The sequence below is a fragment of the Oncorhynchus mykiss genome, chromosome 5 (genome assembly GCF_013265735.2).
Source record: "Oncorhynchus mykiss isolate Arlee chromosome 5, USDA_OmykA_1.1, whole genome shotgun sequence".
NCBI lineage: Eukaryota > Metazoa > Chordata > Actinopteri > Salmoniformes > Salmonidae > Oncorhynchus > Oncorhynchus mykiss.
The window spans coordinates 28016929-28041548 of NC_048569.1; the positions used below are offsets into that span (position 1 = coordinate 28016929).

Genomic DNA, 24620 nt, shown 5'->3' on the forward strand with positions numbered 1-24620 from the left:
GGCCAAGAAACATGAGCAATGGACATTGGAGATCTGTCCTTTGGGCTGATGAGTCCAAATGTGAGATTTTAGGTTCTAACCACCATGTTTTAGTGAGACAGAGTAGTGAGACAGAGTAGGTGTAGGTGTAGGTGTAGGTGAACCAAGGAGGAGAGTGATCACCCGACCTCAACCCAATTGAGATGGTTTGGGATGAGTTGGACCACAGGAAAGCAACCAACAAGTGCTCACCATATGTGGGAACACCTTCAATACTGTTGGAAAAGCATTGGGGTGGCAGGTAGCCAAGTGGTTAGGGCGTTGGACTAGTAACCGAAAGGTTGCAAGATCGAATCCCTGAGCTGACAAGGTAAAAAATCTGTTGTTCTGCTCCTGGACAAGGCAGTGTTCCTAGGCTGTTATTGAAAATAAGAATTTGTTCTCAACTGACTTGCCTAGTTAAATAAAGGTAAAATTAAAAAAAATACAATTCCTAATGAAGCTGGTTGACAGAATGCAAAGCTGTCATCAAGGTGGCTACTTTGAAGAATCTCAAATATGTTTTGATTTGTTTAACACTTTTGGTTACAACATGATGTGTTATTTCATGTCTTCACTATTATTCTACAATATAAAAATACTAAAAATAAAGAAAAGCCCTGGAATGAGTAGAGAACATGTAAGCTTTTGACTGGTACTGTATATAAAGTTAATATTTCAATGTACATACATTTTTATTTCTCCCTATTAAACTTATTTTGGTGTGCCGTTGTTGTTAGGTTGGTCAAGTCAGTTGAATTTCGTCTTATGGTAAAGGATGATGGGGATGGATCTGGTTAATGAAAACAGGTGAGCAAAAAAGTATTTATTCTTGATAACAAAAAGACAAATTCCCTTACGAGCACATATACACACTTCAAAGCTTTACACAGAAAAGTGTTTAGTTATTGGTTATACATATTCTCACCCTAGAATTCTTTACAGAACACACCCCAAATGGACTTTCTCATAATACCATTTTGTGTTGAAGCCTCAACAGCACACCCTAGTGGTGGTAGGGGAGAGCTGGCGTTCCAGGGTGAGGTAGCCCACCCTTTTCAGTTTGCACAGTCTGTGATAAGTTATGTTGTCTCCAGCAGAGGTTTGATGAAGAGGTGAGCCTCTTGTCTACGCTGCAGAAAGACAGGCTTGTCTGACACTCTGGGCCCAAGTATTGAGCAGTGCAGTCACAGAGTGCTTGTCTGGGAGCTGTAGGAGTTTGGAGGTCATGTTTCTGTGAACGTTCTTTAGGAAGGGGTTGGCACCTGGAGAGAAAAACAAAGTGATGCATTAATCAACTAGAAAATGCATGAAACCTGAAAAGACTAGCTACTGACATGGCAGTATGGTTAAAAAATTAAAATTGTTATTTTGCTGAACATTTAATTTGTTATACATTTTAAACTGTAGGTAATATTGGGCAACATTTCATTACAACCAAAGTTAAAGTCAATTTGACTAAAACAGGCTACATACTTGAGTATGGGTACAGAGAGAGCCAGTGTGTCTTACCATACACTTGCCCATCGTCTGCCCACTGAGGGCTTTGGTCTGGGTAGTCTGCAGGGATGCTGAGCTGGAGAGGTGGCACACTTGGCAGGTTCTTGTCGTCTGGAAGAGAAAAGCAGAGAATAGCATCAGACATCAATTAACTTTATCTTTGAGGGAGGATAATGTGATTTCCCCCAGCCTTAATTTCTTAACGCCCTAAACCAGGGGTCGGCAACAGGCGGCCCCGTAAGGATTTTAGTCTTGTAAAAATCAGGAATTCAGCTAGAAATTAGTTTAATTTAGGAAATCTGTTCCCACGAATAAAAAAGAGAGACGTGATCGTGTCTCAATGCAACCGTGGCTGGATCTAGTTGCCAACCTCTGCCCTAAACTCACCTAGTTTACAGATTAGATGTACCGTGCCGTTGTTACTGCAGAATGAGGGGTCCAGGTTAACCAGGAACTTGGCGTTGAGGCGGGCCACCTCCCCCTGCAGGATGTTGGGGATGGTCTGGCGGTCATCCTCCTCGTGTTTCCTCTTCCGGGCCACGATGGTGGGGCCTCTGTGGAGTGGAGTGGGAGAAAATAGAGATGGGTGTCAGATGACGGCCTGATCCCACTGCTACTGTACTCTTTCACACACTTTCTAAATGCACTGTAGGGAAATGAGGATGGTCTTGTATCAATGATAGAGACGTGGACAGATCTAAAGCAGGGTCGCGCCAAGATATCAGCTGAAAATGTGTCCACCCTGTAGGGTTTCTGGACATGAAGGAGTGGTTAGGGTAAACTCACGTGATTGGAGGCCCGTGGATGGCTGTCATGGCTGGGGCAAAGGTACGGTACAGGGAATGGTTGAAAACAGGAGAGCGGATGTTTGCCATGACGGCATCCAAGAGGGGCTGGCACAGGTACTGCTGCTTGGTGCAGGGCACAGGTGGAGGGGGTGGTGTCGGCTAGAACAAGTTTAGAATAATGTCTTATTAATAAGCTAAATAGGGAAACATTTAGTTAAATAGTTGCTAGGGTTTTAGGTTCTTTACAACTAATGATTCACTTTCAATGGGTAACCTTTATGAACTCACAACAGAAAGACATTTTGAGACCCAAAGAGCAATATAACGGCACAAAGATTTTCACCATGATTGAAAAACGGGGTCTCACGCTTACCACAGCCATATCATTTTTCAGTTTCTCCAGTGCTATCTCACACTTCTGTAAGGTCCTGAGAGGACACCTGCAAGTCAGGGAGAGGAGATACATTCTATAACCATTGTTAAGACCAACATGGATAGGCACTGACACACTCATAAGCAACACACTTGTATTATTGTACCTTGTGCTGGGGTCAGTGAGAATGTTCAGCAGGCTCTTCATCTTACTCAGGTCCTTTTTCCTATCTGTTGGGAACACAAACTCCCTTTAGTGAGTGGGAACCGCCGAGAATGGACATAAAAGTAAGAAAGAGCATGGCATGAGTGTATACCTTCGTTTTTGTCTATCTTGTTGATCATCCTGCGCAGCGGCTCGATGTATTTGGAAAGCTGTTTGAGTTTCTCCATGTACTGTTGGTCCTCCAGTTGAGAGGCACCGACTGGACTTATCACTGAACTGGGGTTCCCTACACATCACCAGACAACCACATGGGACAACAATCAGAATACTCATATACAGGTGAAGTCTGAAGTTTACATACACCTCAGCCAAATACATTTAAACTCAGTTTCACAATTCCTGACATTTAATCATAGTAAAAATTCCCTGTCTTCAGTCAGGATCACCACTTTATTTTAAGAATGTGAAATGTCAGAATAATAGCAGAGAAAGTGTTTTTTTCAGCTTCTATTTCTTTCATCACATTCCCAGTGGGTCAGAAGTTTACATACACTCAATTAGTATTTGGTAGCATTGCCTTTAAAATTGTTTAACTTGGGTCAAATGTTTTGAGTAGCCTTCCACAAGCTTCCCACAATAAGTTGGATGAGTTTTGGCCCATTCCTCCTGACAGAGCTGGTGTAACTCAGTCAGGTTTGTAGGCCTCCTTGCTCGCACACGCCTTTTCAGTTCTGCCCACAAATGTTCTATAGGATCGAGGTCAGGGCTTTGTGACGGCCACTCCAATACCTTGACTTTGTTGTCCTTAAGCCATTTTGCCGCAACTTTGGAAGTATGCTTGGGGTCATTGTCAGTTTGGAAGACCCATTTGCGACCAAGCTTTAACTTCCTGACTGATGTCTTCAGATGTTGCTTCAATATAGCCACATCATTTTCCTACCTCATGAAGCCATCTATTTTGTGAATTAAACCAGTCCCTCCTGCAGAAAAGCACCCCCACAACATGATGCTGCTACCCCCGTGCTTCACGATTGGGATGGTGTTCTTCGGCTTGCAAGCCTCCCCCTTTTTCCTCCAAACATAACGATGGTCATTATGGCCAAACAGTTCCATTTTTGTTTCATCAGACCAGAGGACATGTCCCCATGTGCAGTTGCAAACCGTTGTCTGGCTTTTTTATGGTGGTTTTGGAGCAGTGGCTTCTTCCTTGCTGAGCGGCCTTTCAGGTTATGTCGATATAGGACTCGTTTTACTGTGCATATAGATACTTTTGTACATGTTTCCTCCAGCATCACAAGTTCCTTTGCTGTTGTTCTGAGATTGATTTGCACTTTTCGCACCAAAGTATGTTAATCTCTAGGAGATGGAACGCGTCTCCTTACTGAGTGGTATGACAGTTGCGTGTTCCCATGGTGTTTATACTCGCGTACTATTGTTTGTACAGATTAACGTGGTACCTTCAGGCGTTTGGAAATTGCTCCCAAGGATTAACCAGGTCTACATTTTTTGGGGGATTCTCCCATGATGTCAAGCATAGAGGCACTGAGTTTGAAGGTAGGCCTTGAAATACATCGACAGGTACACTTCCAATTGACTCAAATTATGTCAATTAGCCTATCAGAAGCTTCTAAAGCCATGACATCATTTTCTGGAATATTCCAAGCTGTTTAAAGGCACAGTCAACTTAGTGTATGTAAACTTCTGACCCACTGGATTTGTGATACAGTGAATTATAAGTGAAATAATCTGTCTAAACAATTGTTGGGAAAATGACTTGTGTCATGCACAAAGTAGATGTCCTAACCGACTTGCCAAAACTATAGTTTGTTAACAAGAAATTTGTGGAGTGGTTGAAAAACGAGTTTTAATGACTCCAACATAAGTGTATGTAAACTTCCGACTTCAACTGTACATTCAATATGTGTATACATATACAGGGGTACTGAGAATGGGTTTGATTGGGCTTCCAATATTTGGCATAACAGGCAAATGGGAAACTAAAGAAGCTCCATACAAATCAGCATCTTACATAAAGATAATTAAGAATGTCAACTTTAGTAAGGAAAACAATCATAGGTGAGGTATGAGGCTTACGGGCTTAGAACCGCACCTCTGCTCCAGTGAGGAGTTGGGACAGTACCTGGAGTGTTGAGAGGTCCTGGGGAGGGGACACCATAGTTCTGCGGGGTGCGTGCGGTGGCTGGGCTATGTGAGGGCTGGGGGGACGGGCTAGGCTGGAAGCCCCCCGGCGACGGTGTGGGACCAGAACTGCTGTGAAGAAACACAATACAGGGTCATAGTTGACACCAGAGAATTTCATTTCAAGATTACACCTGAAATAAAACTTTCAAATGCCATATTCCAGTCAATGAGTGAGCATGCCAACTTTGCTCACCTGACTGAGTTTGGCTGGGAGGATGGGGGCTGTGGCGATGGCTGTGGCTGGGGAGGGGGGGGCATGGACTGGGGTGTCTGCACCTGTACCGGCGAGGGCGATGACATCATCTGGTGCTGCTGCACCTTTGGAGGAGGTGAAAAGAAAAGAGAGCTCACATCAGAGGAACCCAAGCAACTGTTCAGCTGGTTGGAAGCTGCATCACATTACCATCCAACCTTAATAGCAGGGGGAAAAACCTGCTTCAAGCCATTACGCCGATCAGGGCCTGAGTGCCTACTGAGGAAGATGGGAAGAAAATATAATTGAGTGTCTTATTGGTACTTACCAAACACAACAATGAATACTTAGCAATACACTACATTTCCAACAAAATCTATAGGCTTACTAGAGCTGGGCAATATGGACAAAAATACATATTGCGATAAATTGACCAGTTGTTTGCGATATTGATAAATCATTACTAAATTATTATTTTGTGGGGAGGTGCTAGAGTTGGCAATATGTACAAAAAGTCATTGTGATAAATGTAACTATTTTGCTGGATAATAATAAATACAACTATTAAAAAAAAGATGTCATGGACAAATACTTTACATTAGCGGTAGGACTCTAGACAGATTTCTTCCAGTACCCAGTAAGACAATAGATGGTAGCTTATGATTAAAAAAAATAAGCTATTTCATCTAACATATCCAGGGAATGCATGATTGTTATTTTGATATGCAACCTGTCAAAATAGAATCCAGCCTAGGATTAGCCTATCAGATTTAATTTGGCCTCTTTGTGCACATCGGACTACAGGCTAAATATGATATTGTTGCCATGTAGACTAATTAATGAATCTATCAGTAAATGTAGGCTAATGATCTACAAAAACTTTCCAGCGCTAGGCCTAGGCTACTTGATGTAGGCCTATACACTGCAAATTGCGCGCTCCACTCTTCGGGCGCATCGAAACCATACTAGGCTTACAGCCTACTCCAGTTATAAAGTGGTGCCATGAACTCAGTATTAAGAGGTGATAAATAAATGCTATACTCACAGAAAGCTGTGACACTCCTCTCTGGAACTGGAACAGTAGTTGCTTTGAAAACTGTATTTTTCCCGCAATTGCATTTTGAGAAACGGTCATATACTTGTGCTTCTCAGAATGCATCTCTCCCTCCTCCGTGCACACAGTGGGGAGAGGGAGTGGCTCGCTCACAGCAGCCAACAGCAAAACAGGGACAGGCAGATACTTTCATAGCAGATAATGCATAGGCTATTACTGTGGGAAAAACTATTTCAGAGCCATCTACAGGAACGTTGTGTAGCAAAATCACAAAAAATTACAGAGGTACACAAAATGCTTCAGTAAGAGGAAGGCAATGTCGGTGTCGGTAATTTTGGGTTTATTGTCCCAGCTCTAAGGCCTACCCTTCATGGGTTCCAAATCAGAACCTGATTGTAGAAGGTACAACTCTCTTTTCATGAATCAACTACATGCTGAGCATGAGAACAGACATTCACTATCAGATCTAATTCCAATGGTCTGTGTAAGGAGCAGGAGAGGTGGTTTGGGTAAAGTGGGGAGGAGATTAGAGGGCTGCACTGAAGGGTAATAGTTGGCATAAGGAAGCACACCAGAGGGACATGGTTTTAGGAGAGGTGGTCACCATAGAGGTCAGGGTCAGAGTACTGCCTGGTCACTCTACCTTGGCGTAAATACCTGTGGTAACTGCTGTCCTCCCACGGCAGCAGAGTTTGGAGGTATGGCGGGGTTCGAGGCAGCGCGGGGCAACCGGGGCGGAATTTGCATCCCAAGGCGGGGCATCATCATCTTGGAGGTGGACAGAGGGGACAACAGACATATCACAAGCAAAACAAGAAATGCAATGCATCAGCGGAGATGAGGCGCATGCATGCACAATGCATTTGCACACGCATATGCAAGCAAGCTCCCAAGAACAACACTTGTAAGGTACACAAGAACAAACATATACACGTACACACACATGCACGCACACTCATTGACACACATCACACAGTAACAGTTAGTCATATCTTTAACCCTGGTGTGAGACACACAGCCAGGCAGTGTTACCATGACAACAGTGATGAGGCCTTCCACAGCCAGTGGGAACTTGCTCCCTCTTTATTCACAAGGCTAAACTATGCAGTGCGTTTGACAATTATTTAAATTGATTAGTGAAGTACAGAAGGTAAACATCTGTCAAATGACTACAAATAACATAATCATTTTTGGTAATCTAGTATAACTAGCTTTAAGTATTTTAAATGACCGCCAATGGTGGAACCCCATTGTTCCCCCCAGTAAGAGGTTTGGCAGTGATTTCCCAACCGTGTCTATTGGTCAATTGGATGAGATGGTGGGGGTCCTTCAATAATTGATGATGCCATATCTTTGCATCTAAGAGTAGCGCTAGTAGATGTAGCAGCTGAGTTAAAGGATATATTTGGTTTGCAGGACAGAGTAGGCATGCAGTTATAGCATTCATTGCACGAACAGCACACATGCATGAAGGGGGAACAACACATTCTAAAGTAGGTCTGAGGTATAATAAAGAGACATCCTCTGGGAGAGAAACTTTCATTTCTCTCAGCAGCCCACCCATGGGTTTCATTCTGAGAAACCTTCAATAGGGAGGAGAATTAGCGTTGGGGTGAAGAGGTCTCCATTAATTCTAGTTTGGTAGAGAAAGAAGGGATGGGGGAGTGTCCTGTGGAAATTAATCCTAGCTCTATCACTCCTTTGCCGGGAAGCGATAAGATGAGTACCAAGCCTATCAGGAAATTCTCAAAAAGCACCATACAGTGCCTTCAGAAAAGTAATCATGCCCTTTATTCAACATTTTGTTGCATTACAGCCTGAATTCTAAATATATTAAATATATTACTCTACACACAATAATGACAAAGTGAAAACATGTTTGGACATTTTAGCAAATGTATTGAGCATTTTATACCGACATATCTAATTTACATAAATAAGTATTCACACCTGAGTCAATACTTTGTATAAGCAGCTTTGGCAGAGATTACAATGTAAAAATGTAACTCGGAACACTCAGGAACATTGATCCACCATCTAAAGTGTAATGAATAAATTTACCATGCTCAAAGGATATTCAATGTATTTTATATTTTTACCCAATTACCAATAGGTTCCCTTCTTTGTGGGGCATTGGGAAACCTCCCTGGCCTTTGTGGTTGAATCGGTGTTTGAAATTCACTGCTCGACTACCACACACACATACAGATAATTGTATGTGTGGGGTAGAGATGAGGTAGTCATTCAAAAATCATGTTAAAGAATATTATTGCACACAGAGTGAGTCCATGCAACTTATTATGTGACTTGTTAAGCAAATTATTACTCTTGAACGTATTTAGGCTTGCCATAACAAAGGGGTTGTATACTTATTGACTCAAGACATTTCAGCTTTTCATTTTCTATTAAATTCTTAAAAATGTCAATAAACATAATTCCAGTTTGACATTATGGGGTATTGCGTGTAGGTCAGTGATAAAAATATAAATTTATTCCATTTTAAATTCAAGCCATTCCAAAATAAAATGTGGAAAACACAAGGGGTGTGAATCTTTTGAAGGCACTGTACATGCAAATGACAACCAACTAAATTGATTCCCTGGGTTACGTAGGAGATTCATCATTCTGTTCAAACCAAAGAACCCCTGAGCCATTAAGCAGAAAATGTGCCATTATATGAATCGATGCAAGCTTAAGTCTCTCTAGCTAATGCTATGTGATATAACAACTACTACTACCTTCTGGCTATGGCAGCAGCTTAAGTATGGCAACAGGCAACACAGGAAACTAAATATGATCAAAACAGTACTGCCATAACCAAGCAAAAAGGCAGTAACTGCTCATTTCGTCAAAAATGTGTTAATGTCATTTTTACTACATTAAATGCTTAATAATGTGGACAAATATCCTGCCTCTATTATATTGTGTTTTGGAGAAAAGAATGGAGGTCATGTTAGCAGTAACTGCATAAAGTTACTGTGAGACCAAGGTAAATAAAAGCCATTTTTCTCAGTTCCACACTATGAGCAGTTAATGCCTTTTTGCTTGGTAGGGCAGCGTAGAGTTTGCGACCCAAAATTCAATCAACCCTGTCGTCACTCCAAACGGGTAAATCTGAAAGCATGCACTCACTCCAGGCCAGGCTCAGTGACCAGTGGCAGTCAATCAGTTCCACCACACCAGCTTGCAGTGCTCTTACCTGGCCAGGTACAGCTGCCGCTAGCTGGGCCTGAGCCGCCGCCTGTTGGGCTTGCTGCGCTGCCTGCTGGGCCTGCTGCTGCTGTTGCTGCTGCTGCTGCAATGCTCTAGCCTGGCCACACACAAAGCACACACACATACAAAGAACACACGGCACATACACACACATAGGGAAGCAAGCAAGCAGAGGGGTGTGTAAACAAGTTACTGGAATATGTGTGTTATCCCAGATACTATAGATTATCAATTTAGAGTGGACAACAAAGAGTCACCACTATTCTACAGAGATTTAACTAAACTTTAAGTTCATCTTTTTCAATAACACCACCTCTGCTTTACCTGCAAGGCTTGGATCTTGAGCTGCTGCTGTTGCTGCTGCTGCTGTTGCTGCTGCTGCTGACTGAGTGAGCTGATGGGCACATGCTGTGTGGGGGCCATCTGCCCAGCCAGAGACTGGGGCACCATGCCCTGCTGCTGCTGGGAGTGGGGGGGCAGCTGGGTCGGCTGGGGCTGAGACTGAACCTGTTGCTGCTGTTGTTGCTGGACCATGTGCTGGATGGACTGTGCATGCTGCTGTTGGAGTTGTAACTGAATCTGCTGTTGCTGGTGCCTTGATGGGTGCATCTGAAGACAGATGGGGGAGGGTGTGTAAATAATTAAGAAGCAGATTATTTTAAACCAAAAATATATTTTGTCGTCATGTCATACTTGTTTACCAAAAGATAAACCAATTCAACTGCCTTCTTGCATGTTTGCTTTTAATTGTACATCTAGGCAGGCTATCATGGCAGGGCTTTTAAGCTTATACCTGGTTCTGTTGTTGCTGGTTTTGGGACTGCTGCTGCTGCTGGTTTTGGTGCTGCTGTTGGAGCTGTTGGTTCTGATGGTGTTGCTGCTGTAATTGTTGCAGCTTCATCTGCTGCTGGACCTGAAACTGCTGCTGTTGTATGGCTGTCTGTTGTTGCATTGCTGTCTGCTGCTGCTGCTGCTGCTGCTGCTGCATGGCCGTCTGTTGCTGTTGTTGCATGGCTGTCTGTTGCTGCTGTGCCTGGAACTGCTGGAACTGGATGGACTGTTGCTGGGCCTGCTGCTGGGCCTGCTGCTGGGCAATCTGCTGCATCTGCATCTGCCCTGGACCTCCTACTACAGGGAGGATGTGGACAAAACAGACATCCTCCAGCTGAAAACGTGGGGAAAGCCCTGGAGGAAAAGCCCTACACCTGAGCACACAGAAATAAGAGTCTGGAGCAGTGCATGTAAGCCGAGTTGAGCAGTTGGACACCCTGTTCATCTCACAGAGCGCTCCACGTCTTTTCCCACGCTCCAGTCAAACTGTGCCCGCTCAGCTCCCACTCATCTCCGCTCACATGCTCTGAGCCTCACGGAGGACACAGAAATATGAGTTTGGAGGTCCCTGATACAAAATCAAAATGTCATGACTGGTAAGCTATTGATCCAATTGTTTCTGTGTGCTAACAGACAGAATTAAAATAAGTAAGGGATAATCAACGAGGCGTTCTATGGAAAAATATTGAATGACGTGGAAGGTGTGTTCCTCATTTCAAAGTTGCATCGTACTGCAGCACCACTTACAGGATGCCTCGGTATGGTACAGCATGTTACAGTGCATGACGTCATAGTATTTTACTGTCAGCCATTGTTGCCGTTAATGCCCTTAATGCTTGTTGAAGCCACCAGAGGGCATCTTTGAGGGCGTCTTCATGAAGCTTGTTGGCGCTTGCTTTCTTTCCTAAATAATCCTACAGAGGTCCATGCAGGCCAGACATTTTGATTGCTATACCCTATCTGAAAGAGTATAACAAGTTAATGAATTTTGTTGACATGAAGCAACCATAGCCTCAGCTACTATAGCACAGAGAAATACATGCTATTCTGTTCTTTTGAAAGTAAATTGTCTTAGTATTATGTTTTTTAATGACCTTAAACAAAATATTAATGGATTCCTTTGTGATTGTGTATTTAAATGTATTTATAGACTGGCAGCTATTGGTAGGCTACTTGTCGAGTCCTGGATATTCTACTGTTAATATGCATAGCGCACAGCAGACCTTCATGGTACTTTGATGAAATGCTCAGTAAGTTGTCTTTTATGATATTTATCTTAATGTAGGCCTACTACTTGAGTGTACACATATTTTTTACTTGAAATACACATATTTCAGTAAATTCAGGGACAGGTGGGTTTAAGGTTTTTAATTAAATAAAGTTATTGAAATTACATGGAGCTGTAAGCCTAAGAGTCCTGTTTACTGTAGCTGTTTTTAGCGTAACTTACTTATTGGCATAAAGGCCGACTTCAATATACAGTACATCAATCAATCATTCCTGCATGTCATCACACAGCATACAAGTCATCCATGTACTTAACTAAGGGACCCTTGAATATTTAAACAATTAATAAACCGTAACATGTGGCTAAAGCGATTGAATTCACGATCGCATTTTACTGTTTTTAATATTGGCTATACTAGAGACTAAAACATTTTTAACTATATGGGATTGATTATAATTTGGTTGTAAAGTATTATTGTATTTGATGTGTTGTTTATACTATTAGAAATGTAGCTTAATTAAATTGATTAATATTATGGTGTTTCTATTCCAAGAAAAATGAAAATGCATTTTACATTAGCCTATGTAGGCCTCAGGGTTTCCTTTAGGACAATATGGCGCTGTACGACCGGTCGAGAGTAGGTCTAGGCTAGGTCTAGGCTACTAAGTGACTGGAAGAGAAGAGCAAAATAATCCTAACATTTCCACAGTCTAATTGTAGGCTAACTAATATCTAAACGGAGATATGATTGATTTATCAAGACCAGTCCCCATGCATGTCTAAAAGCAGCGTGAAACGCTGCGGAAATAGTTGACCACATGTGGGTAGGCTATTGCTTCAAATCCTATTATAACAGTTGGATAACTTTGGGTGTTTCAGTATGCAACAATTTGTTGCTTTCAATTGCATTAGCCTACTTTATTCCACTATTTCTCTCATTCAGTGATTTATTCCCATAGTAATTCGTTATGGATCCATCCAGATGTGGTTAGAAAACAGTGCATGTGGTGGGCTATGCAAAGAGATGGGTGAAGTGACATGCCTCGCAAACATCCATTAATACATTTAAAGTCCCTAAACTCGGCAAGAGTATTGTCCTGCTGATAGCCCATCAAGGGGTGGATGCCTTCTTATGTATTCAAATGTATTGGAAAGGCTGCTAAACCATTTACACCTGGCCCACAGCGTTATTACATACTTACAGTACAGTGCACTTTCACGCCATTCTCCACCTGACTCTCTACCAATGCCACCAGAATATTTTTTCTATTGTTGTTATCTATTCGGTAACATTCCACAAGTAAATGTAATAAATATAACACCTACATTTAATAGCTCTGGTTTTCGCCATCAACTTGTTAATTTAGCAGACATCACTTGCGTATATTTCAGTAAACACCTAGTTTAAGAATATAAGACCATTTTAATTTCTATTAGAATAAAAACCGTACAGTGTAACAGTTTTAGTAAGTAATAAGCTACGGTCCAGTTGCAGCTTTTTCTGACAAAGTAGAAACAAAAAAACTTTTTTTTTTGTATGTGCGCGTGGGACAGAGGAAGAGCAATTCTTACACTATTGTTCTGAATTCAAACACTCTTCATCATCCTCATCAATCAGCTCATTAAAATTCAATTGTAATACATTTTGTCACTTCCGTTCAACAACTCGCTTTTGCATGTGCTCCAAAGGGATAACATGATATAGGTTCATTAAATAATCCAAAGGAAAAATGTGATAATGTTTTAGCCTAGTGGATATACAGTACACCTACTCATTCAAGTTGTATTTTCACTATTTTCTACATTATAGAATAATAGTGAAGGCATCAAAACTATGAAATAACACATATGTATTCATGTAGTAACCAAAAAAAGTGTTAAATCAAAATAGATTTTAGATTCTTCAAAGTAGTCACCCTTCACCCTGATGACAGCTTTGCACTCTTGGAATTCTCTCAACCAGCCATCCCCTCTGAAGCCATTCTTCTGGGATATAAGAGTGCAGTGAGACCCTATGGGTTGGACGATACTTTTCTCGTCAATCATCTTGAAAAAAAAAATTTCTTACAAATTGAAAATCAACCAAAGTCCGCCTTTAAATGCTTTATTTAAATGTAGAAAGTGCGTGGGCAACGGAGAGAAACAAAATAGTGCAGTTTGAGGCCATGTGGCGGAGAGTGATACAGGCGCTGGAGATGGGGATGTGAGCAGGTGGGTCTGGGCAAGTGCGATGTAGTTGTCGTTTGTATGTGCCGAGGCTATATGACTGCACCATCAACTTGTTTATTTAGCAGACATTACTTGCTGCTTATATTCAGTCAACAGATATTTTCACTTAGTTTAACAACAGTTCAAGGAAGTAATATGCTACAGTCCAGTTACAGCTTCTTCTGATGAAGTAGAGACAAAAAAAAATGAGTATTTTTTCAGGTGTGCGTGTGTGGACAGAGAAAGAGCAATTCTTACACTATTGTCCTAAATGTAATCGCCCTCTTCTTCTTCTTCATCCTTATCATTCAGTTAATTCAAATTTAATTTAAGTCATGCACAATTCAGTATCAATTTGGTTTATATCACCAAATCATTGACAGCATTCATTCAGGTAGACACACATTAGCGCCTTGGGACCAAAAAAGCATAATCAGCACTCTATCTCCCACTTGCGGTGGTCTGGAGCAATGAAGCAGGGGCGCAGGGTAACGTACTAAACCACAAATTACCTTTAAGCAAACTGGTGCGCTATAGCCAATCTGAGCTACAGTAGGCCTATATGCAAATAACCCATTTGCCAAACGGGCCCAATATCTTTCACTTTGAAATGGACTGTGTTTACAGGCAGTAGCAACAGCTACACAACATACACCTGAATAGATTTCACAGTCCTATTGATCAAACAACCATGAAAAATATAGGCTCTCCCCCTCAGTTGCCTATGCACATCAACAAGATCAACAACTAATGCTAGCCAGAGTGAGATTAGCTCAAATCTAGAGGGAACATTAGATAAACCCTCTCAAACGTTTTCAGCTAGTTGGCCGTCAATTTCACAGATAAACGATGGGGAATAGTAGCGTGGAATAGTCGCCTGCTCGTCCTGCAGCTTGTCCCAACCCACATTTTGACTACTGAATGGGAACTTGCCAGCCCACCCATTTGACCGATGCCAAATACATTTGATTGATGCCAAATACATTTGGTTGACAACTAAGAGATATGCCTACTGTTGTGACGACCCTCCCACTCTGTCTGCCAAATTCTTTCTCTTTACTTTTTATTTTCCTTAATAGGATGTCGGTGGGCAGAGCCGGGAGGGTCGTCAGCGAAATGGGACACACCTGGGCTCGGGTGTGTCCCAGGATAAATGCGCCTCTTTCCCATTCATTGAAGAGTCTCTCTCCATGCAGACACAGATTTTGGTTGTGGCATTTTTGTGGCTGTTTGCGTTGGCACCTTTCAACAACCCTCATTATCACGTATGCAAGAAACCACTCACTTACACTACTGATTACACACACCATTGTTAATTATATTTAGTTCACTTTAGTTATATAAATATATTTTGTTATTGCCCATCTCCAAGTTGTCTCCTTGTTTGTTACGTGCTTTGAGCCGGTTCGTGACAAGTGGGGGCTTGTCCGGGATTTCATAAGGTTGGTTCCTAGACATTTTGGTGTATAGCACTTTGTTGCATTATGAAGGACTAATACTAGTGTAATTTGGCTTACTAGTATGTGTGTTGTTTGGGCGAAAAATGTGTTAATGTTAAACTCTGTAGGTGCTTAATTTGCATCTTTTGTTACATCTTGTTTTAGTTGTAATGTTTGGTGCCCAGTACTGGTTGCCTTTGTTTGGTTGGTTGGTAAACTTGCCACTGCAGTGGATAGTTCGTTGTGTGCTGCATTGGAGAAAGTACATTGGTTCGTTCGTCCTCCCCCTCCCCTCTGTTAGGCTTAGCGACGTGTTTCACTTTGGAATACATTGGGCATGGTTATTTTGTTTTGTGTGGTGTCTGTGGACTGAACAATTGTCTCGGGGGCACAGCCGTGGCTTGGGGGAATCTGCCAGTGTGCTGGGGGGTTTATTTCCTTGCCAGCGCGCTACAGTGCGTAATTACCAACCACAAATCCGCTCGAAGACTAGGGTTGAGTTACTGTAGATTTTGGGGAAGCTCCATATATATCTCCTCTCTCTTCTGTGGTGCCCAGTGTGATTGTCATCTGGTTGTGGTCTGGTGTGCTCAGCAGAGGGGAAGAGCGAGATCTTTTAATTTTTTTTATTTTCTGTTGACTATGGTGTCTTACGTAGACGAGTTCATTCGCTTTCCATCAGAGGAACTGTTAGAATTATGTACTAAAGAACAGCTGTTGAAAGTTGCTGAACACTACAAGGTTGAAATTTGTGATAAACGTCAAATTCTATTAGGGTGATATTGAAGGCCAATCTGATGGAGTGGTATTCTTGAAGTTACCACTGGGGCAGCCTTTGCTGAGGACTCGCTGTCTCCCCGTATCGTTACAATGACCGCGCCATCGGTTAGTCCTAGTAGTCTTCTTTTTGAACTGCTTCGGTTACAGTTAGAGCATGATCGTGAAAAGCTAGAGCATGATTGTGTAAAGTATGAAAAGGAATTGGTGTTTAAACCGGATTTGGAGCGTGCTAAATTCAAGCTGCAACAAGAGCGGTTAGAGTTGGTTAGGGAAGGAAAGCTCTCAGGGGAGAGTTTGCTCTGGGAAGGTGACCCAGATTTACCTAGGGGTCATTCCTCTTTTGGTCGTGCCCCGGACACATTTGATATTGTTGGGAACTTATGGTTGTTGCCTCAATTTAATGAAAAGGACCCTGAGACATTCTTTTCGTTGTTTGAGCGTGTTGCTGACGCTAGGAGTTGGCCTGATTCTGACCACACTTTAATGTTGCAGTGTGTACTGACTGGTAAAGCGCAGGATGCAATATCCAGCTCTTAGTGTTGCCGACAGTGTCAGTTATGACACTTAGGTTAATTTACGAATTGGTTCCTGAGGCTTACAGTCAACGATTTAGAACTTTAAAAAGGGATGATACAGACTCATGTTGAGTTTGCACGAGTATTATCGCTGATGTTCCACCTCTGCAGTTATGACTTTCCAAGGGCTGTGTGATCTGATTATGTTAGAGCAATTAAAGGACACAATCACTGATCGTATAGCCACGTACATTAATGAACGAAAAGTAAAGACTGTTGCTGAAGCTGCGGTTTTGGCGAACGAGTATGTTTTGACTCACAAGTGTCTTTGCAGAGCCACGTATTTGGAGAGAGTGGGAGCGTTCCGAGCGATTTGGGCCTCGCTCACCGAGATACTTTGGTTCACGGGCAGAGTTTCATTCAACTAGGAGCCTGACTCCCGTGGTAAAGCTGACTTTGGTCAAGAGTGTCACTACTGTCAAGGTTCAGGTCATTGGAAAAACGAATGTCCGGTTCTCAGGGCTAGGGGTAAATTCAGTACATGTGATTACGTTAAATCTAAGCCTACGGCGTTAGCTGCGCCTGTTCCACATCAGTTCATTCCTGACACCTCGTCTCATGCCCAGGGGCATGTGAAAGTCCATATTGACCCAGACTATTTACATTTCATTACGGAGCGGTTTGTCGTCAGGAAGAACCTAGTGCCAGTAAAGATCCTGAGACACAAGTGCCTCTGAATTGTTTGTGTTGGAATTTGTGTTACCCTTCTCTGCTGAGACTGATTCGGTGAATAGTGTTCTAATTAGGGGAATAGGTTTGAACACTGTCAGTTCCATTGCATGAACTGATGTTGGATTGTGGACTGGTTAAAGGTGAGGTTGTTGTGGGGGTTTGTTCTTCGTTGCCTATTGAGGGTATCGACGTTATCCGATCTAATGAATGCGCAACGGGATTGACCCCACATTAGAAGAGTTGCGTGACCAAATTGTGCCTGTGGAACAGTTGGGAGATGTCGCCCATGGCTATTTTCTCCAATGGTATTTATTTTATTTTTGGGTGTGAGGAGAACCTACAATCGCATATTAAGACATTTCTTTTGGCCTAGGTTAAAGAGGGATGTTTAGGAGTTCATCAAAACTTGTCACACCTGTCAATTAACTGGTAAACCTAATCAAGCCGGTAACACTGTTTCCTATTCCTGTACTCAGCCAACCTTTTGAGTATCTGATTATTGACGTTTGGTCCTCTGCCTCGTTCTAAAAAGGGTAGTAGTTACCTGTTCACTGTAATGTCAGACCACTAGGTTTCCTGCTGCCTATCCTCTCCGGTGTATCACGACTAAGTCTGTGTTAAAAGCTTTGACTCAGGGATTCCAAACAGTGAGAGAAACTAAGGTCATTCAGAGAGAACAATGATCTAATTTCACCTCCAATCTGTTTGGTCAGGTTCTCCAACTGCTCCATATTAAACACAATTTGTCTAACGCCTATCACGCGCAAAGTCAAGGAGCACTGGAACGTTTCCATCAAACACTTAAGTCTTTGTTGAGAGCTTATTGTACGGAGATGGATAAGGATTGGGAGGGGTTGCCTTGGTTACTGTTAGCCGCTAGGTAGGTTTCACAGGAGAGCACGGGTTTCAGTCCAAATGACCTTGTGTTTGGACATAAGGTGCGTGGACTTCTATCTGTTCTCCAGGATGACTGGAAGTCCCCTCAGTCCCTGTTTATTGTATGTGTGTGATTTCCGGTGACGCCTGTACGCCACTAGTGAAATGGCTAAAGAGAAGCTGTCATCTTCACAGGAGAGGATGAAGGGCATATTTGATCAGCGAACTGAGCCTCGTCACTTTAGTCCAGGTGACCGGGTTCTTGCTCTGCTGCCAATTGTTGGTTCTCCTTTTCAAGCCAAGTTTCAAGGTCCATATACGGTGATGCGCCAGTACACTGAGCAAAACTATCTAGTTGCCACTCCAGAATGGAGAAAAGCACACCAACTGTGCCATGTAAATTTGTTAAAACTATTATGCACATTCTTCTGAGACTGAACAGTGGGAGTCAACAGGACAGTAAACCTGTTATTTTGGCCGATACCGTTATTTCCCTAGGTTCTTGTCATGCTCGGTTCGTGCATGAGGAGGAAGATGTTCCTGGTCCTGACGTTTGTAGATTGAAAAATTCAGAGACACTGGATATTTTAGACAGCCTTCTCGCTCATCTACCTGTTGATGGGCAGAAAGAGATGGTTGGTCTGATTCTGAGATTTCCATGTTTGTTTTCTGATACACCTACCCATACAAACTTAATAGAACATGATATTGACATTGGAGATGCTGACCCCATTCGTCAGCGGTTCTATAGAGTTTCTTTAGAGAAACTGTGTTGTCTGGATGCTAAGGTCAGGTACATGCTGGAGAGTAAGAAGGCAGAGCCTTTCTCCAGTTGGGCTTCTCCCTGTATCTTGGTCAGTATACCGGATGGGACAAACAGATTTTGTACGGACTACCGGAAGGTAAAGTGTCACTAAGCCAGATTAATTACCTCTTCCTCAGATGGAGGACTGCGTTAATCAAGTCGGCGCAGCTAAGTTTGTGAGCAAATTTGACCTCTTAAAGGGCTATTGGCAGGTGCCACTGACGAGTAGGGCACGTGAAATCTCTGCCTTTATTACAACCTCTGGTCTGTACTCGTATTCAGTTATGAGTTTCGGCCTGCGTAATGCACCTGCCACTTTTCAGCGACTTATGAACAGGGTTGTCTCCGGTCTGGCCGGGTGCGCTCTTTATCTGGACGATGTAGTGATATATGCAGATACTTGGGAGGAACATCTGTCCCGTATTCAAGCCTTGTTCAAGCTCCGGGTCTCCTCACGATCAATCTGGCTAAATGTGAGTTTGCTCAGGCGACCGTTACATACCTTGGAAAGGTGGTTGGGCAGGGTGAAGTGCGTCCTGTTTGGGCTAAAGTGGTAGCTATTGATGCTTTTCCACCACCAACTACTAAAAAGGAATTGATGCGTTTCTCGAGAATGAGTGGTTATTATTGTAGTTTTTATTGGAACTTCTCTACTGTGGTCGCTCCCTTGACAGTGTTTTATTTTGTGTCTGGTATTGTCCTGTTCTGTCGCTCCTGTCTGTTCCCTTTTGGTCTCATTTTATTTCCTCTTAAAGGTTACTTCCTGTCCAAAGGTTGCTGAGGTCTGGGGAGGACGAGGTTGGCTGGGGCAAAAGGACGCAAAGGCTGGATTAATTTGCCGTGTGACTGGTATGGTGTTCCGGGGTCTCTGTTGGACCCCGGTTTTATTGGGTGGGGGGGGGACAACCCTCCCACTGTCTGCCGAATTCTCTTTGCTTTTGTTTTCCTTAATAGGATGTCGGTGGGCGGAGCCAGGAGGGTCGTCAGCAAAATGGCACACCTGGGCTCGGGTGTGTCCCAGGAAAAATGCACCTCTTCCCAATCCATTGAGACTCTTGCCATGCAGACACAGATTTTGGCTGTGGCATTTTTGTGGCTGTTTTTGGTGTTTACACCTTGCACGCAACCACTCACACTACTGATTACTGATTACACACACCATTGTTAATTATATTTAGGTTACTTTACTTAAATACATGTATTTTGTTGTTCCTTATCTCCACGTTGTCTCCTTGTTTGTTACGTGCTTTGAGCCGGTTCGTGACACTGTGGATAAGTCGTTCTAAGTTCAGCTTAAATAGCTAGCAAAGCGATTCACATTTCTTGCTAGCTAACCAAATGCCACCTGCATCTCTAGCTGTACCTACCCCAAAACAATGAGTCAGTCACTCACCCACTCCTCCAATGACATGACATCCTCCTAGAAACTAGCTAATGTTAGGCTTTGTGATTTTTAACTAGCTACAAAAATAAATATGCTAGCCCAGGGGTGTCAAACTCCATCAGCGAACAGGCCATATTGAAAAAACAATGAATTTGCGGGCTAGACATAGCTTCTTTGTATTTTTTTTACGTGCAACTTCGACCCAATGGCCAAAATATGGCCCTTTATAATGTCCACTTATGTACATAGGATGTCGTATATAGCATTTTGACTTATTTAAACAAAATATAAATAATATTTGTCCAGCTTTGCTGCTATGCCTGCAAGTGTTCATAATGTTGTGAAACTAATCAAAAAGTATTTAATTACTCCAATCAACAACCTATCTATAGGTTGTTGCAACATTTGAACTTAACATGGATTTCAGTGTTTTTGTACTGCATGAATCCCCGGTGCGGTTGAAGGCAGCATTGCTGTATGGTGCACTTAAAATGTATTGTAGTTGTGTAGCCAGACTAGGCGACTGCTTAATATGTTGCTGTAATAGGCCTGCATATTTCTCCTTTGCATAGTGTTTTGTTGCAGGTTTAGTTTTGTCATTCATTGTCCAGCTTTAAAAACCGAAACCAGACTGCAACATTTTAGCAGCCTAGCTAGGACTGTGTCATGTGTCTGTCTGTACAGTTTCCCTGCGCTGTAGGCTCTAAATGGGACACACGAAAGCAGTGCAGTTGAATTTGAATTTAGTGATGCAAGCACATCAGCCTGTAGTTCCATAAAGTAGATGACTTAACTGTTGACTCCTTTATACTAGCTTGTGTGCCCTAGTCGGCCCACGGGCTTTGTTTGTTACACATGTGAGCTAACCTATTATCCACCTTATGATCATTGCCCTTGCAAGTGTGATTGTAGTTACATTTTCTGTTCAAAATATTGAGTCATTGAAACAAACGGTGAGCCCCGATTGTGTGGAGGCAGCAAACAATGTACCAGGCCATCTGATTTACAACCTGATAGCAATATTTTTTGGACTACCAAGTATTGGTGAATTATATTAATCATGTATTGAACTGCATCCATCTATTCTGCCAACAATGCCTTACTGTATGTCATGGAATTTTTTGTCAAATATAACCTATTTTTAAAACCTCAAAGTTGGTTTTGAAGCATAAACTGGGAATTTTATTGACTATGATTGTTTGTCTCATATCTGCAAAGTATATAGTTAAAATGCTGTCAGTTCCACTTTAACACATTTGCCGAACGAAATGTTAATTTGCAGGTAGTATTGTGTTCAACATCCACTGAAGTAGCTAGCAAGTTCACTAGATAGCTACAGTAGTTGCCTTGTCAACCAAACAGACTTGCTAGTTTAGCTAACCAAACCATCAGTCCTAGCCTGCTATTATGAAAATCTAATTCAATAATATCAATGTTTTAAATTAAACTTTTGCTTTCAAAAGCAGCTCGAACATGTGAATTCTACCGTACGTTATAGTGATAATGCAGGCTCTAGAAAGCCCTTCAAGCCAATCAGAAACGAGTATTCAACAACACCATGGTATAAACATGAAATAAAGTGAGAAAATTAAATAGCTTCAGAGATACTCACTCGATTGAGGATTTCCAGCCACTCCTGCCATGGCATGCTGACTCATTTGCATCTGCCCCATTCCACCCATGGGCGCACCAGGTGGCCGAGGCCCCATACCGATGCCCCCTGGAACCCCTGGAACACCTGGGAGATTTGTCAGGGCATTCATGGGATCTGGAAGAGGGGAGGCAATGTGTACATTTACAAATGTGCAGTGGCATATGTAGATATTCTTCTGAAAGTATTTTAGTAACGGAGAACATGTTTTGCAAAATAATAACACACCAGGACCACCTCCTTGCGCCTTTTTATCTGCAAAACAAAAAAAGTCCATTACGTGACTTAACAGATTAGCCGTCTCGAAAAATATGAATGTGAGCTAGACATACATAATAGATAGAAAAAGTATGTGGGGTACGTACGAATGTCTCTGAAATGAATGATCAACCTTGCTACCAGGGACAAGTATTCTTCCTGTTCAGAAGTAAACAATAACACACTTAGATGAGAGATGGCCATTATTTACCAATAATTCCAGTTACTCATATACAATGTTAGAGTTTGATGATCCATGATGAGGATACTAGGTGTGTGTAAATTAAACCGTTCACTCACTCTAGATTTGGCTTTGACATAGACATGGTTCTCCATATCATTGCTGGACTTCGTGTGTGCAGTCCCAGCCTTTCTCATCGCCTCTTCACTGAAAGAGAAGAAGTGATTCAGATAGATGCTGTATTTTGCTAGCACACATGTCAATGATATTCGTTACATTCCTGGCAGATAAAGTGCATTTTATTCCAAGTAAGGCCAAGCAGGAATGTCACTGGGGTCTGTGTTGTAGCTAGCATCTTGCTAACTAACATTAACTAACGTTAGCTGGCTAAATAGTAGGGGAGGATCCAGGAGCATGGATTTTGTGGGGACAGTCGAGTGTTAAAAGGCTAGAGACAAGTGGGAACAACAGGAACTTATGTTATGAGTGTGGGGATTTACTGCCGCTACCTAAGCTGCAGGAGACAGTCTTCTGTTTTTAGCTGTGAGGAATGGAAGAGGAAAAAGAGGAAGGTGTTCAAGAGAATGAGGAAAGCAGAGGTTGAATTTGATGAAGATGGCAATAGAAAAGGAGATAGGGGGTGAAATAGACTGGTGCCAAGTCGAGTGCTGGAGGTGAAATGGAAGTGAGTTAAGGCGAGTTAAGTGAAGTAGAAGGTGTGGTGTAGTGGTCGGAGCCCGAGGTCTGCATCGATGGACATGAAAACGAATGATCTGGTCCAGTAGGAGTGAGATTTGTCCTTTTGGTGGATCCATTTGTGGTTTCAGGTTGGGTGGGAAATTATTTGAGTCAGTGATGGTAACACATAGTGGGCTTGAGACATTTGTGTGCGTTTCTTCCAACCAGAGAGAGCAGGCACTACGCATCACGCAACTATACTGTTACAGGTGTCAAACTTATGGGCACGTGGCAGCAGTGTGTAGGAGGTTAGTTCCTAGGTGTGAGAAGTGTGCAGAAAATCATGATACAAAGGAATGTGTAGTATTGGGAAAATAATTGGTATGTGCTAATTGTAGTAGTGGACATGGTGCTGGAGATCAGAAGTGTCCGGTGCAAGAGAGGCGGGTTGAGGTTACCAGGATTAGACGCAGTGAAAGATGTAGAGGAAGATGGATCCAGTGTGAGGGATACTGAGACAATCCCTGCTAATTAATAGTAGATCTGTGCCAGCAGAGGGATAGGTCAATGAGTGAAATGCTTCAGTATGCTTGGATTCTTAGCGTTCATAGCTATGGTTACCAACTGTACAGCAGAGAAGTATGTGTGAATACGAGATTTGACTTCAGGAGAGTTACAGGGTGTGTTGAGGTCCTGTCCTCGCAGGCCATTGTCCTGGGGTAGGGCCAGATAGGGTTAAATCGTGTAATTTTGTGCATCAAATTATAATGGATTTATATCCCAATCTAGTTGGTGGGGGTAATGCAACATAAATTGGATGCCAACCGCCGATAAACCTCTCCGAAGAAGTTACATAGCAAGCGAAGCAAAGACAGCGAAGACTATAGTAACTAGCTACTTTAACTAACCATTAGCTGAAAGCCCAAATAGCTAAACGTCTCAAAACTTCTCGGGAAAAACACTCTAATTAGCTAGGTCTTTATGGCAAATACGGACACATGTAGCTAACTACATCAACCCTGATTAAGCTTGGTTTACGGCTTCATAACAAGCATGTTTCATAGCTAGCTGGCTAGTAACCAGAGGAGCCGCCAATGGGCTGATCCATAAAGCCAAATAAGCGACTGCCCCGGCTAGCTGCTAACTCGTTAGCGCTGACTGAAGTTGTGGTGAGCTAGCTAGCCACTGTAGTGATAATAGCGGAGTAACTAAAATATCACAACGTTTACAAACAATATTAATAAAACATAATTGTCTCACATTTGTGCAACAACTTTCTGTCGGAATGCAGGGCTTCTCCAGTCGCTATCTGGTCCTGGGACCTCCATTGCAGAGTCTTCTTCTTCGTGTAAATTTCCGGGAGACTAGACGCTGTGTTGCGTATTGCTGCCTTTCGCAGGTCGGAGTGCGGATTGCACATTTTGGTCACTGGGGAATCGGGAAATCTTTAATTTCTCTACCATCTAACCCTGCACCTATACACTATCCCCAAAACCCACCACCTCATCCCAATACTTGGACCTAAATGGTCGTGCCAGGCTGTCGACC

The 24620-nt window shown here is 42.6% G+C and overlaps 1 protein-coding gene across 3 annotated transcripts; it reads right to left on the reverse strand.

Moving 5' to 3' along the window:
* Positions 1-817: 817 nt before the first annotated feature.
* Positions 818-24620, reverse strand: LOC110523530 (mediator of RNA polymerase II transcription subunit 15). Of its 3 annotated transcripts, none has more exons than XM_021602306.2 (18): positions 24333-24620; positions 22514-22601; positions 22321-22372; positions 22184-22210; positions 21917-22072; positions 10300-10634; positions 9831-10115; positions 9493-9603; positions 6951-7061; positions 5240-5364; positions 4985-5112; positions 2996-3130; positions 2846-2909; positions 2680-2746; positions 2305-2465; positions 1906-2072; positions 1531-1629; positions 818-1283 (listed from the first exon to the last, which is right to left on the reverse strand). In XM_021602306.2, the coding sequence occupies exons 1-18, from the start codon at positions 24398-24400 to the stop codon at positions 1147-1149; spliced, it is 2316 nt and encodes a 771-aa protein (XP_021457981.1). In that variant the 5' UTR covers positions 24401-24620; the 3' UTR covers positions 818-1146. The 3 variants fall into 3 exon arrangements, with proteins under 3 accessions (XP_021457981.1, XP_021457980.1, XP_021457978.1); XM_021602305.2 differs by having other exon boundaries at positions 4985-5115; positions 10300-10631; positions 24333-24619; XM_021602303.2 differs by having other exon boundaries at positions 4985-5115; positions 24333-24619.

What these genes read in the sequence shown, in the direction of transcription:
- LOC110523530 (XM_021602303.2), bottom strand. Translation starts at nt 24,400, where the DNA reads ATGGAGGTCCCAGGACCAGATAGCGACTGGAGAAGCCCTGCATTCCGA. An exon ending in GGCGCAAGGAGGTGGTCCTG is followed by an intron (nt 22,073 to 22,183) that starts GTGTGTTATTAT and finishes CCCCTCTTCCAG; the next exon opens with ATCCCATGAATGCCCTGACA. An exon ending in ATCCACGGGCCTCCAATCAC is followed by an intron (nt 2,073 to 2,304) that starts GTGAGTTTACCC and finishes TCCACTCCACAG; the next exon opens with AGGCCCCACCATCGTGGCCC.